The 20,000-nt window shown below is 41.7% G+C and overlaps 2 protein-coding genes across 2 annotated transcripts in view; one reads left to right on the forward strand and one right to left on the reverse strand.

Annotated features, from left to right (window-relative positions):
* The window catches only part of LOC147417170 (uncharacterized), a 2,475-nt gene extending 2,060 nt beyond the window's left edge, over positions 1 to 415 (forward strand). Inside the window, exon 2 of the mRNA XM_086507876.1 lies at positions 144 to 415. Within this exon, the coding sequence (XP_086364002.1) occupies positions 144 to 415 (272 nt within the window). The remainder of the gene's footprint in view (positions 1 to 143) is intronic.
* Positions 416 to 18,493: 18,078 nt separating this feature from the next.
* The window catches only part of LOC147417171 (uncharacterized), a 2,770-nt gene continuing 1,263 nt past the window's right edge, over positions 18,494 to 20,000 (reverse strand). Inside the window, exons 1-2 of the mRNA XM_086507875.1 lie at positions 19,622 to 20,000; positions 18,494 to 18,765 (exon numbers count right to left, since the gene is read on the reverse strand). The exon at positions 19,622 to 20,000 is cut by the window's right edge and continues 1,263 nt beyond it. Coding sequence (XP_086364001.1) covers positions 18,494 to 18,765; positions 19,622 to 19,907 — 558 coding nt within the window. The 5' untranslated portion in view covers positions 19,908 to 20,000. The remainder of the gene's footprint in view (positions 18,766 to 19,621) is intronic.

The following is a 20,000-nucleotide window of genomic DNA, read 5'->3' on the forward strand; positions in this document are numbered from 1 at the left end:
TCGCAATCGATTGGCAAACATGCTAGTTGATCGTATCCTGAAAAACGGCAAAAAATCACTAGCTTATCAGATTTTTTATCAGGCTATGAAGCGGATTAGATAAAAGACAAATAGGAACCCACTGTCTGTTCTGCGACAGGCAGTGCGTGGGGTAACTCCCGATGTAGTCACAGAAACCAAACGTGTGGGTGGATCAACTTATCGAGTTCCCATTGAAGTAGTACCTGCAAAAGGAAAAGCTTTGGCCATCCGGTGGTCATTGATCGCATGTCGAAAACGCTCAGGTCGAAGTATGGCTTTAAGGTCGAGTGATGAATTGATAGATGCCGCCAGAAATTCTGGGAGTGCCATACGGAAGAAGGAAGAGACTCATAAAGTTGCGGAAGCTAACAAAGCTTTTGCCCACTTCCGTTAGTTTTGCTTAGATGAGATTAGTTCCAATCCACAATCTTTTCGTTGTGGATTGGAATCGGGGCGCAAGTATCGGGGAATCGAGAAACACTACGCAGAGATGGATGAGTGAGGGGTTGACGACTACTTCCTCCTTAGTTCGTCAATTATTCCAATATTTACAATACGTTGGCCGATGCAAAGCTGCGGAGTGCTTCGTCCATGAAAAGGCTTGACGCAGGATTCTTTTTTTTTTTTATTTTTTAGAGACCAAAATTGATTAGGGGCGTGCATTACCTAGGAGAGAAATTTCATTTCTCCCTCTCCCCTTGTTTTAGGGAATCCAGGTTGTGAAATAAGTGACAAAAAATTTTGAGATACGGGGAAAAAGCCTCTGTATCCAAGAATTCTAGAGACTCAATCGATTTTGGTTGACACGGATAGGTTTTTGTGATATGCTACATAGTAACAGGCTTACTAGCCTGGGGAATCACTAATTCCTTTTCGAAAACCAAAAATTCCCATGACCGCAACTTTAGAACGACGCGAAAGCGCAAGCCTATGGGGTCGCTTCTGCGACTGGATCACCAGCACTGAAAACCGTCTTTACATCGGATGGTTTGGTGTCTTGATGATTCCCACCCTACTAACCGCAACCTCTGTATTCATCATCGCCTTCGTCGCAGCTCCTCCCGTAGATATTGACGGTATTCGCGAGCCCGTTTCTGGTTCTTTGCTATACGGTAACAACATTATCTCTGGCGCTATCATCCCTACTTCTGCAGCTATTGGGTTACACTTCTACCCAATCTGGGAAGCAGCTTCCGTCGATGAATGGCTTTACAATGGTGGTCCCTACGAACTGATCGTTCTTCACTTCCTACTTGGTGTAGCTTGCTACATGGGTCGCGAATGGGAACTAAGCTTCCGTTTAGGTATGCGCCCCTGGATTGCTGTCGCTTATTCAGCTCCAGTCGCAGCTGCTGCCGCCGTCTTCCTGATCTATCCAATTGGTCAAGGAAGTTTCTCTGACGGTATGCCTCTGGGCATTTCTGGTACTTTCAACTTCATGATCGTATTCCAGGCTGAGCACAACATCCTTATGCATCCTTTCCACATGTTGGGTGTAGCTGGCGTATTCGGCGGCTCTCTATTCAGTGCTATGCATGGTTCTTTGGTAACTTCTAGTTTGATTAGAGAAACTACTGAGAATGAGTCTGCCAATGCAGGTTATAAGTTTGGTCAAGAAGAAGAAACTTACAACATTGTAGCTGCTCACGGCTACTTCGGTCGTTTGATCTTCCAATATGCTAGCTTCAACAATTCTCGTTCTCTACACTTCTTCTTAGCTGCTTGGCCCGTGGTAGGTATCTGGTTCACCGCCTTAGGCATCAGTACTATGGCATTCAACTTGAATGGTTTTAACTTCAACCAATCTGTGGTTGACAGCCAAGGTCGCGTTATAAACACCTGGGCTGACATCATAAACCGCGCCAACCTAGGTATGGAAGTCATGCATGAACGTAACGCTCATAACTTCCCCTTAGACTTAGCCTCTGTCGACGCCCCTTCTATAAACGGATAATATCCGTCTGGTTAGGCAGCACAGCTGGATACCAAACCCTTCAATTTAAGAAGATATAGTTTGGTATCCAATGAAAAGGAAAAGGTAAGGTCCGTACGGTGGAGCAAAAAGGGAGAGGATAACGGACTGTCACAATCTCACGGTCATCAGTTTCCCATCTCGAATTGAGAAGAACGAAGAATTGGAATATCCTTCCGGGATTTCCTAATTGAAAAGAGTTACTAATTTGATTCGCTGAATTCTTGTAACCTTTCAATCTTTTGGGTAGAAGGAGTTGGGAGTACATTCCTCATTTTGCAGATTCTATGTTGTCTTGTTAGATACATGCAGTTAATATGGATGTGTATCATCCAAATAAGCTATCTAGCTTAACAGATGGATCTCGTTCACATTTGGGGAGCCCCTTAACAAAAGCAAGTGGCAAAAGGGGCGGACGTAGCCAAGTGGATCAAGGCAATGGATTGTGGATCCATCACGCGCGGGTTCAATCCCCGTCGTTCGCCCATCCGAGTAATTCAATACTACTGCTCCGCCCGCTTAAGGCAGGGAAAATTTGCCGAGTTGGGTGGGATATATGCGGGTCTCCTCGACAATAACATCTGAGAATTCCCAATTTCATTCCAGCTTCGGATGCAACTATTTACGGAAAGAACCAGACTCGTCTGATAGATTTCCTCCATCACATCTTGAAATGTTCGAAATTCTCAGTATAATAAATATGGGAAATAGATAGATAAGTAGTCTCAGAACTAATATGGGAAAAAAGCTATGGTAAAAAAGGTGATAGAAAAAGGAAGAGGAGTAAGGGGCCGAGATTATTCATCTAAAGTTTGGGACTTCTTAGAAATCGATGCATTAAACTACTTCTCCGAATCATTGAAAAACCACTATCTCGAAGAACTTGTAGTTAGTCCAGCTTCCACTGCTGAACCTTTCATCAGATTATCTGACTTGTGATTTCTAAGTTTACTGTTTCTACGTAATCTGCGTCATTCAATAATGAGGGGTAGTGGCGTCACCCTGGAAATGCTGATGTTGCTGGCGATACCAATTTTTATGCATTGCCTGAGTTACAAAAATTCGATTGATAGGGGTTTTGTATTAGCAAAAGTCATTGATGGAGGTGAGGGGATAAGAAAGAAACAGACGGAAAATTATGGCAATTTCTCCTACGATTGCTTCCTCCAATTCAAGAGATTTTTATCCGTCGGAAGAGATGGGAAGAGAGAAATACTGGAGCCCTACTACTTAGGTTTGAACAAAGATATTTCAATTTCTGCAAGTTCTTCAAAGGAGGAAAGAGAAATCCGTTATGATGTCACGACTCCCTTGCCTTCCGGTAGGTGGAAGGCACGCATAATGAGGAGGGATTCCCTACTATTTGGCGGGGATAGATTCAAGGGGAAAACTGAAGGGATTCAAGTGGTTCGTGGGGGTAGGTATCTGCAAGATTTAGTTAGGTTTTTCAAATTCTATAAAAACTTGGTAGTTTCCAAAAACGGAAGTGACTGCCACCAAAACAATTTTGATTCGTTGCTTCTCCGGGAAATCTGTGACAAGCAAGATCTGGGTCGGTTACAAGCAATACGGTTGGGAAACAATTCATTAAGTTCCGTAGTATTGTACCCCTTTGAATCTGAATCCGCAGATTCAGCCGATCCCCGGAGGGACGGATCGGCATTTCCCTCTGAGCAAGAAGTCTTTTCCAACTTGTATTCGTTTACGTCTCGTGAGAAAACAATATTGTTTCGCAACTCTATATCTGGATTAGATTATGGAGAAGATGAGGGAGGCTTTCCCGTTCTACATGCTTATTCACAAGTTAGAAATCAATTAATAAACCGACTCACCAACTTCCTTTCGATAATTAGGAAATCAAACCTTCCTCTTGGTGGGAAAATAGTTATTGACGTCAGTAATAGGATCAAATCCGAGAGAGTCTTTTTTCCATCGGGAATGAAAAAAAATATGCCGTTTACCAAAATATCTGGCAAGAAACTTAGGTTAGCAAGTGGCGGATACTTCGACTTCGTTGAGATTTTCCCAACCTATTTTAAAGCATCCTTAGAGATACCTAGGGAAACAACTAATCAAAATGGAAATACTAATTTTTTAGACGAATTGGAAGGAGGGGGGAACCTAGATTCAATTTATTCTCTAGTTAGATTATATGGGCGAAATAGAATCATACCTCTCTACTCAACATACATATTTCTTCTCCACGATTATTTTTGTGCGTTATCCACTGAATATTTCTTCCGAATCAAATATTGGTTGGATGGCTGGACGGGTGGCAGAGTATACATCAGTTTCACGGGAATTGCAACTGAAGAAACAGTATTCAACGTGGAAGGATGACGTAGAGCGTCTATCGAACGAATATGTTACCTCCCATATTGGTCAGTGTAGGAATGTTCAATCAAATCTGTATAGACGGCTCGATGCAAACACGGAATTTGTATGTTTCGCCTGTTAAGAAATTCTTGGGAGAAGCAATGAAGTACAATTGGCAGAATTAATCTGCCGTGTGTCACTAGTGGGAACGAGTTGCTAAATTAGACTGGTGTCAGTCTCCGTAGTACCAAAGACATACCAAGAAATATTTTCACCGATTTCTCGATGTGTTATTTCTTTCCAAAATGATTGTTGCTGAGGCTACTCGCCAGAAAATTCTGATAGATACCGTTGATTACTGCATCGAAAAATTGGACGACATCGATTTTGAAAAATTGAACATAATGGATCGTATTGAGCTGATTTTTTTCTCAATTTATCCGATGGTTACATTGACGAAGAGATACTTCTTTTCAAAACAATTCTTGAAGAAAGAAAAAGTTTCTTAGTCGAGTCTAGACTGTTAACAAGTGAAAAATCGGTAGGCTCCTCGACTGCGCTAAAACCTGCGTCGAATTCACCTCTCTCGGGTTGTCTTGCATCGAAGCTATCCGAGCAGGATTCTCGGGTGAGGCTCTTTCTATTATGGGGAGACAAAATTGGAATCTGTTTGTGTGTGATTTAAGCCGTGGGGGAATTCAATTAGGAATATGGTGAGAGTCTTCCAAAAAACATTTCCGATCAAATGGATGAAATAAACAACTCACCTATACGGAGCGGGCTGGAAAAACTTTATCCAGAGAATCAAAGGGGTTTCTTCGTCGGGAACTGTAGCAATAGTTATCTCGACGTGTTAGAAAACTTTTATTTGAGCTCCGACGAGAAAAGCCATCTCCTCATCTGATAATCCTTTCACTTATTCACCTCCAATTGTCAGATTCGTTATCATCCAATTTTTCGAAACAAACGGCAGGGGAGGTAGCTGATCACTTACTCACACCAATTCAATTATTTCGCCTAACCTGCATGAATCCGCGACCATAGTAACTCATTTGATGGACTTCCCAATTCTATTTCGGATCTGAATGGGTTACTGGCAAGTTTGAGCTCATCCCCCCGTGAAGCGACAGACTCGTTCCTATTTTCGTGTAGTAATGATGGAGTTTCTTTGGAGGAGGCGTCGAGAAACTCCGACTCGTGGTCGGATCATCAGCGAACCCAACTCGTCGGAATCTGCTGGTATTAGATCGAGTCAATTCGGAGAAGTTTTTCAAAGATGGATTAGACTCGAGAAATGGTTCCCCCACGAGTCAAGTCTATCGAAACGGGTTGTCTATTGAGTATTTTTTGGGAACCGAAAAATTGGATACACCTTATTGGTCGCTAAGATTCTCATTATTCAATGGCGTAACATCAAGTTTATAGCGGGATCAATTGGGGAGATGTTACCCGCCAAGAGCGGGGTTCGCAGATTCATCTGCCGGGAAGAAGCTACTTGCCCGTCCCATTTCATCAATTTCAATGAATTATCAGAAGATTTGAACAGATATAAGATCTCTTGGATTTTCTGGAGAGACAGTATCGGCGAAAATTGGAGCTTATTGAGATTATATACCCCTGTTTTTTACCCCCACCTGGGGAGTACTTCTGCGATTAATTACAAAAGCATATCGGAAATAGTACTTAGATATGTTACGACTCAAATCATGATCTTCGTTAGAATTTCTGAAGGAATTGCTAGGGGTTTAGTAGGTAGCGCGAAGGGCTATTTACTCCGAAGCCTGCAAGGCTAGGATTGATATTCGGAAACATTCTATTAATACTATATCATCCGAGACAGATCTTCTCATTCTCGAAAAAATCCCTGATAAAGCGGAGATTTTACATCCGGGGGAATGGTCGGTATCTCAATTTTCCAATAGGCCTATCTCCTATTGCTGCATCTCTCAATATTACTTGTTCTCCTGTCATTGAAACATCCTTTGTCTGCCGTTTCGGGTTCCAATTCCTTTAATTTGTGGAAACGTTTTTGCTACTATTGACTATTTAACAGACCCAATGCGTGGATCCTATTTGAGAAAGGTAATGTATTCCCCCGACAAGCTAAATGTAACAAGAGATCTACTAATTCATTCTCTCAATGATTCTTGAATTGTGTAAGTAATATACTTTTTTTCCTTTTCGTGAAAAATGAAATTGATTCGTGGATATTTCGTAGAGAAAGCTCTGATATTTTAGATAGTAATAAAGAAACTACTGACTCAACATTTGGTAACGACTAAGATTCTCTACAGGTATGCATCGAAATCAAAATTCAATTATGATTTATCGAGCAACAAGATTTTCATGAACCTTACCCGCAAGATAGATCCAAAGTTTTGGCATACTTACTCAATTCTGGCAAAAGATCTATTGGGTCACAGATTCGTAAGTTGGATCCTGCGGAGAAGTGGGCTTTTTCCGCCCTTGGGAGAGATATTCTATTTTCGGCATCAACAAGGCGAAGAGACAGTCTACTAATATGCCATGTCGTGGACATACCTATTTCACTCCAATCGGGATTATTACCATCCAAAGGAATTTTGCTAGTAGGGGGATGTAGAAACTGCAGATCCTCTCTTATTAGAGATGTAGCATCCAAATTTCCTACTTTCCAGTGGTGAAACTACCACTCAAAATTTCATATCAACCGATCTTTTTTCATAATGTACGTGGAAATTTTCATCTCGAAAGAGAGCGTACACCGATTAAATATCGTCTTTGAAATAGCGAAAGAAATGTCTCCTTGTACATTATGGATTCAAGATATTCATGAATTGAATATTTTGTGTTCGTATAATAAGCTAGAAGCTGATCCCAATTTCTACTTTGCCAAATATTGAAGAGTATTGGTCACAAGCTCGGCAACTCCGACAATCCGCGAGAATGTCGTTATTGCCACGACTCACGTACCTGCGAGGATAGATCCAGCTTCAGTAGCTCCGAATCGGTTAAACTAATTAATAAATTTTCGGAGGTCCAATGGGCGTCAACGTCAAAAGAATTGTCAATTTATTACGTATCAAAGGTTTCGAGGTAGGGGCTAATCCGACTCTTCTTGAGAGTACTGTGTCTGGACTGCAGGTTATAGTAACGAGTTTACTTCTTCTCGCTAATGAAGCGTTATGATAGGTACTTCCAAAGGGAGAAAGTTTGTATGTAGCAACACAATTGGATTAGCTTTGCATAGGCAACATTCGACTGTTAGTGTTATGGGCAATGAGATGGAAATCTAATTCTGAATGGGAATCTCTTCCTACAAGATGGCAGAAGTAAAGAATAAGTTTGACAGATATTTCTCTCACAACTTTTCCATTTATGGTCGTGACGAGTTAAAAATGCGATTTTATTCTCTTGTCTAACTGGGTATGTGGAACCTTCAAAAACGAATCAACAAATTGATGAATTCACTATGTTTTTGCATCTCCCAGAGCTAATAGCCCAATTAGTAGCTCGCGATTCGTTCCAAATGGATAGGGGAAAAGAAGATAATTTCTTTGTTATCGACAAACTCGTAGAGAATGACTTAAAACCTAGCTTGTGGCGTCCTAGAAAACCTCTCGAATAATTTCCCACGTCCGGAAATTTGTAGGGGAGGAGCCGGCGCAGTAATAGTTTTCCTCCCCCTCTTCCTATTGGAAAACCCAAGTATTGCTCAGGTGTAACCTCTCTAAGTCGCTTTCTTCCAATTCTTTGAAAAGAGGGAGAAATTAGTAGTCTAAACCGATTTCGAGATGCAACAGTCACCCGAATAAGAAACTCAGCGGCAGAGATATCGCGTGAGATTACTTGGTCCCGCAAGGATAGGCGTCTCCGTTTCCTGCGAGCGGGACTTACGAATTGATGGGGGTATTATCGAACCCAACCATTTGTATTAACTTAATTCTTCTTTATACAATAAGAATTACATACCCCAACAAGATTTGAATTCAGTAAGATTAGGGAAAGAGAAGTAAGTGGCGCGAGAAAAGCGGTATCTTTTCGCTTCGAGAAATCTGTCACTAATGAACAGATAATTCCATTAAAAGTTTGAAAACCGATTGGATAATATGTTGTTACGTGAGCAATTTCTCGAATTGGGATCTTGGCGTTATCTAATGATTATTGAAACACATTGTGATCGATTGAATGAAATGACTCGACTCTATTAGGGGGGCGCTTCATCTGGGACCCCATGCTTCTGTTCCAGCCAAGACCCTAACATTCCTTTCCCTGCGCCGCAACTTGTTGGTCACGAAAGAAACTGGCACGGAGGGCTTCACACCATTTACCGGTTGAGAAGGCAGCGCCTTCAGAGATGTCAAATAATAAATTAAAGATTTTTTCCTCTTTAGCGAAGAGAATACAAAAAATTGAAACCCGACCATCTTTCAATCGGCGGAATAATCTTCTCTGAGAGGAGGAGCGAGATTCCGAATACGTTCAGGGAAACCTCTTCCGTAGATATACATTGCAATATCCGCAGATAGTTACTCCCGTTCGTTTGGGTTGCTACGCGGTAGCGAGGATTTCCCGGAACGTTTCTTCGGTTTAAGGCTTCTGGTTCATAGAAAACAAATGGCTGAGACGGAACCGTTCCCATTTCGGGATTTTCTTATTTATAATTTGTTTGCTTGAAATCTTTTGAATATCTATCCAATCCGTTTCGGTTTGGTAAAGCATCACTGGATTGAACAATGAAAAACAATTCCTTCATGAAAGTTCGATGTCTCATGAATCAACTGTTGTTTCCTCACCTTAGATAATCCCCACTACCGTTTAGATCTCTAGCCATAGATTGGAAGCCAATCACTTCCGTAGGAGGAAAGATCTTATTTTCCTTTTATGTTACGGGAAAATCTAATTTAGCATTCAAAAAGAAAAGAAGTTGGGAGAACAGTTACTATAGGAATTAGGAGGTCTCTACACTGAGAGTAGGGTTGAAGGAGTGATATAGGTTATGCGCATGAATTATGCCAACCAACCACAATGGTTTGCTTCGCCTATTTTAGGCCTACACCAACGATACGAGAATTTTGGATTTCCCCCCCCCCCCCCCTCCCCAACTAGACTTTAAGGATCCCATTCCAGTCATTCGATAACCTAAGAATTTAAATTTAAATCAATTCGGTGTTTCGAATGGAATGGAATGGGCCAAATTACTTGGGGAGGGTGGGGGGGGGGGGGAAATCCAAAATCTTATCGAGGATAGTTATTGGGAAGACAAAGAATTGTCTTCGTTCGCATAATTCCTGCGGAATAACCTATATCACTCCTTCCAATCCTACCTCTCAGTGGAGAGACTCCTAATTCCTATAGTAACTGTTCTCCAACTTCTTTTCTTTTTGAAATGCTATAATTAGATTTTCCGTATCAGTAAAAGGAAAATAGAGATCTTCCTCCTACTGAGTGAGTTGGCTTCCAATTCTATGGCTAGAGATCTAAACGGAGTGGGGAGTATCTAGGTGAGGAAACAACAGTTGTTTCATGACATCGAACTTTCATGAAGGAATTGTTTCATTGTTCAATCCAGTGATGCTTTACCAAACCGAAACGGATTGGATAGATATTCATAAGTTTCAAGCAACATATTATAAATAAGAAAATCCCGAAATGGGGAACGGTTCCGTCTCAGCCATTTGTTTCTATGAACCAGAAGCCTAAACCGAAGAAATCGTTCCGGGAAATCCTCCGCTACCGCGTAGCAACCCAAACGAACGGGAGTAAATATCTGCGGATATTGCAGATGTATATCTACGGAAGAGGTTTCCCTGACGTATTCGGAATCTCGCTCCTCCTCTTCCAGAGGAAGATTATTCCGCCGATTGAGAGATGAGTCGGGTTTCAATTTTGGATTCTCTTCGCTATAGAGGAAAAAATCTTTAATTTTATTATTTGACATCTTCTGAAGGCGCTGCCTTCTCATACCGTAAATGGTGTGAAGCCTCCGTGCCAGTTCTTTCGTTGACAACAAGTTGCGGCGCAGGGAAGGAATGTTAGGGTCTGGCTGGAACAGAAGCATGGGGTCCCAGATGAAGCGCCCCCCGAAGAGTCGAGTCATTTCATTCAATCGATCACAATGTGTTTCATACTCATTAGATGAATCGCCAGAGATTCCCAATTCGAGAAATTGCTCACGTAACAACATATTATCCAATCGGTTTTCCAATCTTTTAATGGAATTATCTGTTCCATTAGTGACAGATTTCTCGAAGCTGAAAAGATACCCGCTTTTCTCGCGCCACTTACTTCTCTTTCCCCTAATCTTACTGAATTCAAAATCTTGTTGGGGTATGTAATTCTGATTGTAGTAAAGAAGAATTAAGTTATACAAATGGTTGGGTTCGGATAATACCCCCATCAATTCGTAAGTCCCGCTTCGCAGGAAACGGAGACGCCAAGCCTTGCGGGACCAAGTAATCTCACGCGATATCTCTGCCGCTGAGTTTCTTAATTCGGGTGACTGTTGCATCTCGAAATCGGTTAGACTACTAATTCTCCCTCTTTTCAGAGATTTGGAAGAGCGACTTAGAGAGGTTACACCTGAGCAATACTTGGGTTTTCCAATAGGAAGAGGGGGAGGAAAACTATTACTGCGCCGGCTCTCTCCCCTACAAATTTCCGGACGTGGGAAATTATTCGAGAGGTTTTCTAGGACGCCACAAGCTAGGTTTAAGTCATTCTCTACGAGTTTGTCGATAACAATGAAATTATCTTCTTTTCCCCTATCCATTTGGAACGAATCGCGAGCTACTAATTTGGCTATTAGCTCTGGGAGATGCAAAAACATAGTGAATTCATCAATTGTTGATTCGGTTGTTGAAGGTTCCACATACCAGTTAGACAAGTAATAAAATCGCATTTTTAACTCGTCACGACCAATAAATGGAAAAGTTGTGAGAGAAATATCTGTCAAACTATTCTTTACTTCTGCCATCTTGTAGGAAGAGATTTCCCATTCAGAATTAGATTCCATCTCATTGCCCATATCACTAACAGTCGAATGTTGCCTATGCAAAGCTAATCCAATTGTGTTGCTACATACAAACTTTCTCCCTTTGGAAGTACCTATCAATAACGCTTCATTAGCGAGAAGAAGTAAATCTCGTTTACTATAACCTGCAGTTCCAGACACAGTACTCTCAAGAAGAGTCGGATTAGCCCCTACCTCGAAACCTTTGATACGTAATAGAATTGACAATTCTTTCTGACGTTGACGCCCATTGGACCTCCGAAAATTTATTAATTAGTTTAACCGATTCGGAGCTACTGAAGCTGGATCTATCCTCGCAGGTACGTGAGTCGTGGCAATAACGACATTCTCGCGGATGTCGGAGTTGCCGAGCTTGTGACCAATACTCTTCAATATTTGGCAAAGTAGAAATTTGGGATCAGCTTCTAGCTTATTATACGAACGACAAATATTCAATTCATGAATATCTTGAATCCATAATGTACAAGGAGACATTTCTTTCGCTATTTCAAAGACGATATTTAATCGGTGTACGCTCTCTTTCGAGATGAAATTTCCACGTACATTATTGAAAAAAGATCGGTTGTATATGAATTTTTTGAGTGGTAGTTTCACCACTGGAAAGTAGGAGTTGGATGCTACATCTCTAATAAGAGAGGATCTGCCAGTTTCTACAGGTCCTACTAGCAAAATTCCTTTGGATGGTAATAATCCCGATTGGAGTGAAATAGGTATGTCACGACATGGCATATTTAGTAGACTGTCTCTTCGCCTTGTTGTTGCCGAAAATAGAATATCTCTCCCAAGGGCGGAAAAAGCCCACTTCTCCGCAGGATCCAACTTACGAATCTTGTGACCCAATAGATCATTTTGCCAGAATTGAAGTAAGTATGCCAAAACGTTGGATCTATCTTGCGGGTAAGGTTCATGAAAAATCTTGTTGCTCGATAAATCATAATTGAATTTTGATTTCGATGCATACCTGTAGAGAATCTTAGTCGTTACCAAATGTTGAGTCAGTAGTTCTTTATTACTATCTAAAATATCAGAGCTTTCTCTACGAAATATCCACGAATCAATTTCATTTTTCACGAAAAGGAAAAAAAGTATATTACTTACACAATTCAAGAATCTATTGAGAGAATGAATTAGTAGATCTCTTGTTAACATTTAGCTTGTCGGGGGGGAATACATTACCTTTCTCAAATAGGATCCACGCATTGGGTCTGTTAAATAGTCAATAGTAGCAAAACGTTTCCACAAATGAAAGGAATTGGAACCCGAAACGGCAGACAAAGGATGTTTCAATGACAGGAGAACAAGTAATATTGAGAGGATGCAGCAATAGGAGATAGGCCTATTGGAAAATTGAGATACCGACCATTCCCCCGGATGTAAAATCTCCGCTTTATCAGGGATTTTTTCGAGAATGAGAAGATCTGTCTCGGATGATATAGTATTAATAGAATTGTTTCCGAATATCAATCCTAGCCTTTGCAGGCTTCGGAGTAAATAGCCCTTCGCGCTACCTACTAAACCCCTAGCAATTCCTTCAGAAATTCTACGAAGATCATGATTTGAGTCGTAACTTATCTTAAGTACTATTTCCGGATATGCTTTTGTAATTAGATCGCAGAAGTATCTCCACCAGGTGGGGGTAAAAAACAGGGGTATATAATCTCCCAATAAGCTCCAATTTTCGCCGATACTGTCTCTCCAGAAAATCCAAGAGATCTTATATCTGTTCAAATCTTCTGATAATTCATTGAAATTGATGAAATGGGACGGGCAAGTAGCTTCTTCCCGGGCAGATGAATCTGCGAACCCCGCATCTTGGCGGGTAACATCCTCCCCAATTGATCCCGCTATAAATCTTGATGTTACGCCATTGAATAATGAGAATCTTAGCGACCAATAAGGTGTATCCAATTTTTTCGGTTCCCAAAAATACTCAATAGACAACCCGTTTCGATAGACTTGACTCGTGGGGGAACCATTTCTCGAGTCTAATCCATCTTTGAAAAACTTCTCCGAATTGACTCGATCTAATACCAGCAGATTCCGACGAGGTTGGGTTCGCTGATGATCCGACCACGAGTCGGAGTTTCTCGACGCCTCCTCCAAAGAAACTCCATCATTACTACACGAAAATAGGAACGAGTCTGTCGCTTCACGGGGGGATGAGCTCAAACTTGCCAGTAACCCATTCAGATCCGAAATAGAATTGGGAAGTCCATCCAAATGAGTTACTATGGTCGCGGATTCATGCAGGTTAGGCGAAATAAGTTGAATTGGTGTGAGTAAGTGATCAGCTACCTCCCCTGCCGTTTGTTTCGAAAAATTGGATGATAACGAATCTGACAATTGGAGGTGAATAAGTGAAAGGATATCAGATGAGGAGATGGCTTTCTCGTCGGAGCTCAAATAAAAGTTTTCTAACACGTCGAGATAACTATTGCTACAGTTCCCGACGAAGAAACCCCTTTTGATTCTCTGGATAAAGTTGTTTCCAGCCCGGCTCCGTATAGGTGAGTTGTTTATTTCATCCATTTGATCGGAAATGTTTTTTGGAAGACTCTCACCAATATTCCTAATTGAATTCCCCCCACGGCTTAAATCACACACAAACAGATTCCAATTTTGTCTCCCCATAATAGAAAGAGCCTCACCCGAGAATCCTGCTCGGATAGCTTCGATGCAAGACAACCCGAGAGAGGTGAAATTCGACGCAGGTTTTAGCGCAGTCGAGGAGCCTACCGATTTTTCACTTGTTAACAGTCTAGACTCGACTAAGAAACTTTTTCTTTCTTCAAGAATTGTTTTGAAAAGAAGTATCTCTTCGTCAATGTAACCATCGGATAAACTTGAGAAAAAATCAAGCTCAATACGATCCATTTTGTTCAATTTTTCAAAATCTATGTCGTCCAATTTTTCGATGCAGTAATCAACGGTATCTATCAGAATTTTCTGGCGAGTAGCCTCAGCAACAATCATTTTGGAAAGAAATAACACATCGAGAAATCGGTGAAAATATTTCTTGGTATGTCTATTGGTACTACGGAGACTGACACCAGTCTTATTTAGCAACTCGTTTCCCACTAGTGACACACGGCAGATTAATTCTGCCAAGTTGTACTTCATTGCTTCTCCCAAGAATTTCTTAACAGGCGAAACATACAAATTCCGTGTTGCATCGAGCCGTCTATACAGATTTGATTGAACATTCCTACACTGACCAATATGGGAGGTAACATATTCGTTCGATAGACGCTCTACGTCATCCTTCCACTTGAATACTGTTTCTTCAGTTGCAATTCCCGTGAAACTGATGTATACTCTGCCACCCGTCCAGCCATCCAACCAATATTTGATTCGGAAGAAATATTCAGTGGATAACGCACAAAAATAATCGTGGAGAAGAAATATGTATGTTGAGTAGAGAGGTATGATTCTATTTCGCCCATATAATCTAACTAGAGAATAAATTGAATCTAGGTTCCCCCCTCCTTCCAATTCGTCTAAAAAATTAGTATTTCCATTTTGATTAGTTGTTTCCCTAGGTATCTCTAAGGATGCTTTAAAATAGGTTGGGAAAATCTCAACGAAGTCGAAGTATCCGCCACTTGCTAACCTAAGTTTCTTGCCGGATATTTTGGTAACGGCATATTTTTTTTCATTCCCGATGGAAAAAAGACTCTCTCGGATTTGATCCTATTACTGACGTCAATAACTATTTTCCCACCAAGAGGAAGGTTTGATTTCCTAATTATCGAAAGGAAGTTGGTGAGTCGGTTTATTAATTGATTTCTAACTTGTGAATAAGCATGTAGAACGGGAAAGCCTCCCTCATCTTCTCCATAATCTAATCCAGATATAGAGTTGCGAAACAATATTGTTTTCTCACGAGACGTAAACGAATACAAGTTGGAAAAGACTTCTTGCTCAGAGGGAAATGCCGATCCGTCCCTCCGGGGATCGGCTGAATCTGCGGATTCAGATTCAAAGGGGTACAATACTACGGAACTTAATGAATTGTTTCCCAACCGTATTGCTTGTAACCGACCCAGATCTTGCTTGTCACAGATTTCCCGGAGAAGCAACGAATCAAAATTGTTTTGGTGGCAGTCACTTCCGTTTTTGGAAACTACCAAGTTTTTATAGAATTTGAAAAACCTAACTAAATCTTGCAGATACCTACCCCCACGAACCACTTGAATCCCTTCAGTTTTCCCCTTGAATCTATCCCCGCCAAATAGTAGGGAATCCCTCCTCATTATGCGTGCCTTCCACCTACCGGAAGGCAAGGGAGTCGTGACATCATAACGGATTTCTCTTTCCTCCTTTGAAGAACTTGCAGAAATTGAAATATCTTTGTTCAAACCTAAGTAGTAGGGCTCCAGTATTTCTCTCTTCCCATCTCTTCCGACGGATAAAAATCTCTTGAATTGGAGGAAGCAATCGTAGGAGAAATTGCCATAATTTTCCGTCTGTTTCTTTCTTATCCCCTCACCTCCATCAATGACTTTTGCTAATACAAAACCCCTATCAATCGAATTTTTGTAACTCAGGCAATGCATAAAAATTGGTATCGCCAGCAACATCAGCATTTCCAGGGTGACGCCACTACCCCTCATTATTGAATGACGCAGATTACGTAGAAACAGTAAACTTAGAAATCACAAGTCAGATAATCTGATGAAAGGTTCAGCAGTGGAAGCTGGACTAACTACAAGTTCTTCGAGATAGTGGTTTTTCAATGATTCGGAGAAGTAGTTTAATGCATCGATTTCTAAGAAGTCCCAAACTTTAGATGAATAATCTCGGCCCCTTACTCCTCTTCCTTTTTCTATCACCTTTTTTACCATAGCTTTTTTCCCATATTAGTTCTGAGACTACTTATCTATCTATTTCCCATATTTATTATACTGAGAATTTCGAACATTTCAAGATGTGATGGAGGAAATCTATCAGACGAGTCTGGTTCTTTCCGTAAATAGTTGCATCCGAAGCTGGAATGAAATTGGGAATTCTCAGATGTTATTGTCGAGGAGACCCGCATATATCCCACCCAACTCGGCAAATTTTCCCTGCCTTAAGCGGGCGGAGCAGTAGTATTGAATTACTCGGATGGGCGAACGACGGGGATTGAACCCGCGCGTGATGGATCCACAATCCATTGCCTTGATCCACTTGGCTACGTCCGCCCCTTTTGCCACTTGCTTTTGTTAAGGGGCTCCCCAAATGTGAACGAGATCCATCTGTTAAGCTAGATAGCTTATTTGGATGATACACATCCATATTAACTGCATGTATCTAACAAGACAACATAGAATCTGCAAAATGAGGAATGTACTCCCAACTCCTTCTACCCAAAAGATTGAAAGGTTACAAGAATTCAGCGAATCAAATTAGTAACTCTTTTCAATTAGGAAATCCCGGAAGGATATTCCAATTCTTCGTTCTTCTCAATTCGAGATGGGAAACTGATGACCGTGAGATTGTGACAGTCCGTTATCCTCTCCCTTTTTGCTCCACCGTACGGACCTTACCTTTTCCTTTTCATTGGATACCAAACTATATCTTCTTAAATTGAAGGGTTTGGTATCCAGCTGTGCTGCCTAACCAGACGGATATTATCCGTTTATAGAAGGGGCGTCGACAGAGGCTAAGTCTAAGGGGAAGTTATGAGCGTTACGTTCATGCATGACTTCCATACCTAGGTTGGCGCGGTTTATGATGTCAGCCCAGGTGTTTATAACGCGACCTTGGCTGTCAACCACAGATTGGTTGAAGTTAAAACCATTCAAGTTGAATGCCATAGTACTGATGCCTAAGGCGGTGAACCAGATACCTACCACGGGCCAAGCAGCTAAGAAGAAGTGTAGAGAACGAGAATTGTTGAAGCTAGCATATTGGAAGATCAAACGACCGAAGTAGCCGTGAGCAGCTACAATGTTGTAAGTTTCTTCTTCTTGACCAAACTTATAACCTGCATTGGCAGACTCATTCTCAGTAGTTTCTCTAATCAAACTAGAAGTTACCAAAGAACCATGCATAGCACTGAATAGAGAGCCGCCGAATACGCCAGCTACACCCAACATGTGGAAAGGATGCATAAGGATGTTGTGCTCAGCCTGGAATACGATCATGAAGTTGAAAGTACCAGAAATGCCCAGAGGCATACCGTCAGAGAAACTTCCTTGACCAATTGGATAGATCAGGAAGACGGCGGCAGCAGCTGCGACTGGAGCTGAATAAGCGACAGCAATCCAGGGGCGCATACCTAAACGGAAGCTTAGTTCCCATTCGCGACCCATGTAGCAAGCTACACCAAGTAGGAAGTGAAGAACGATCAGTTCGTAGGGACCACCATTGTAAAGCCATTCATCGACGGAAGCTGCTTCCCAGATTGGGTAGAAGTGTAACCCAATAGCTGCAGAAGTAGGGATGATAGCGCCAGAGATAATGTTGTTACCGTATAGCAAAGAACCAGAAACGGGCTCGCGAATACCGTCAATATCTACGGGAGGAGCTGCGACGAAGGCGATGATGAATACAGAGGTTGCGGTTAGTAGGGTGGGAATCATCAAGACACCAAACCATCCGATGTAAAGACGGTTTTCAGTGCTGGTGATCCAGTCGCAGAAGCGACCCCATAGGCTTGCGCTTTCGCGTCGTTCTAAAGTTGCGGTCATGGGAATTTTTGGTTTTCGAAAAGGAATTAGTGATTCCCCAGGCTAGTAAGCCTGTTACTATGTAGCATATCACAAAAACCTATCCGTGTCAACCAAAATCGATTGAGTCTCTAGAATTCTTGGATACAGAGGCTTTTTCCCCGTATCTCAAAATTTTTTGTCACTTATTTCACAACCTGGATTCCCTAAAACAAGGGGAGAGGGAGAAATGAAATTTCTCTCCTAGGTAATGCACGCCCCTAATCAATTTTGGTCTCTAAAAAATAAAAAAAAAAAAGAATCCTGCGTCAAGCCTTTTCATGGACGAAGCACTCCGCAGCTTTGCATCGGCCAACGTATTGTAAATATTGGAATAATTGACGAACTAAGGAGGAAGTAGTCGTCAACCCCTCACTCATCCATCTCTGCGTAGTGTTTCTCGATTCCCCGATACTTGCGCCCCGATTCCAATCCACAACGAAAAGATTGTGGATTGGAACTAATCTCATCTAAGCAAAACTAACGGAAGTGGGCAAAAGCTTTGTTAGCTTCCGCAACTTTATGAGTCTCTTCCTTCTTCCGTATGGCACTCCCAGAATTTCTGGCGGCATCTATCAATTCATCACTCGACCTTAAAGCCATACTTCGACCTGAGCGTTTTCGACATGCGATCAATGACCACCGGATGGCCAAAGCTTTTCCTTTTGCAGGTACTACTTCAATGGGAACTCGATAAGTTGATCCACCCACACGTTTGGTTTCTGTGACTACATCGGGAGTTACCCCACGCACTGCCTGTCGCAGAACAGACAGTGGGTTCCTATTTGTCTTTTATCTAATCCGCTTCATAGCCTGATAAAAAATCTGATAAGCTAGTGATTTTTTGCCGTTTTTCAGGATACGATCAACTAGCATGTTTGCCAATCGATTGCGATAAATTGGATCCGATTCGATATTTCTAATTTCGTTCGCTACACTGCTCCGATGTACCACGAGTTTACAACTACGTCAGACTTCAACCAATTTTTTTTTATGTCTTTTCCCGGCGGTGTTTTAAGCTACTATTTCGGCTTCTTCACTCCATATTGTAGAGTGGATCCACCGGTTAGTGGGGGATCTCCCTCCAAACTGCACGTGCGACTTTCGTCGAATACAGCTTTCCATATGATTGGGTAATAACTACGGTTTCCAACCAATTTTTATTCATCACATAAATCATATTTACTCATTGCACATTGAGTATCCGTCTCCCTCTCTTCCACGGAGGAAGAAGAAATAGGCATGGAAAGGAAAAATCTTGCAATTCAGTTATCTCACCAGTAATGTCCGTAGGTTTCCCGATCCAATCGGTAGATGTAGGCAAAGTCTCCGTCAAATATTCGTAGTCTTAACCCGAACCTGTTCCGGAAGGAAAAGGCTTTTTTTTTTTCTCAGGTGGGAGTCCGGGTAAAACTCAACTTAACCTACTGAAGTAAAACACCTTAGACACCAAGTTGTTTCACACAAATAGACGGGTAATGGTCAATCTTTGCAGTAGCAGGCTTCGGTCCCCTGGCAATGTTGGGTCGGCTACACATTTAACATATCAGAACAATTGATACGGAATCGTTGCGATGATACGAGTTGCGACAATGCTCTGCAACGCACTGGAACGCCCTTTTTTACGATCTTTCACTCCTACAGCATCTAAGGCTCCTCTAACGATGTGATACCTAACGCCGGGTAGGTCTTTGACCCTTCCGCCTCTTACGAGGACCACCGAATGTTCCTGCAAATTGTGGCCAATACCTGGTATGTAAGCCGTTACCTCAAATTTGGAGGTTAATCGAACCCTGGCGACTTTACGTAGGGCAGAGTTGGGTTTTTTCGGTGTAGTTGTGAGATAGTCGACAGCTATAACGTCGCTATACAAAACCGTACGTGAGATTCGCATCTCATACGGCTCCTCGTCATTCAATTACTGTTGGGGGGAGAACTCTTCTCAATCGATTTCGACTATAAGTACAAAAATAAATTTACGAAAATA

The sequence above is a fragment of the Adiantum capillus-veneris genome, unplaced genomic scaffold, assembly GCF_014529385.1.
Source record: "Adiantum capillus-veneris isolate H3 unplaced genomic scaffold, ASM1452938v2 Hic_scaffold_325, whole genome shotgun sequence".
Taxonomy (NCBI): domain Eukaryota; kingdom Viridiplantae; phylum Streptophyta; class Polypodiopsida; order Polypodiales; family Pteridaceae; genus Adiantum; species Adiantum capillus-veneris.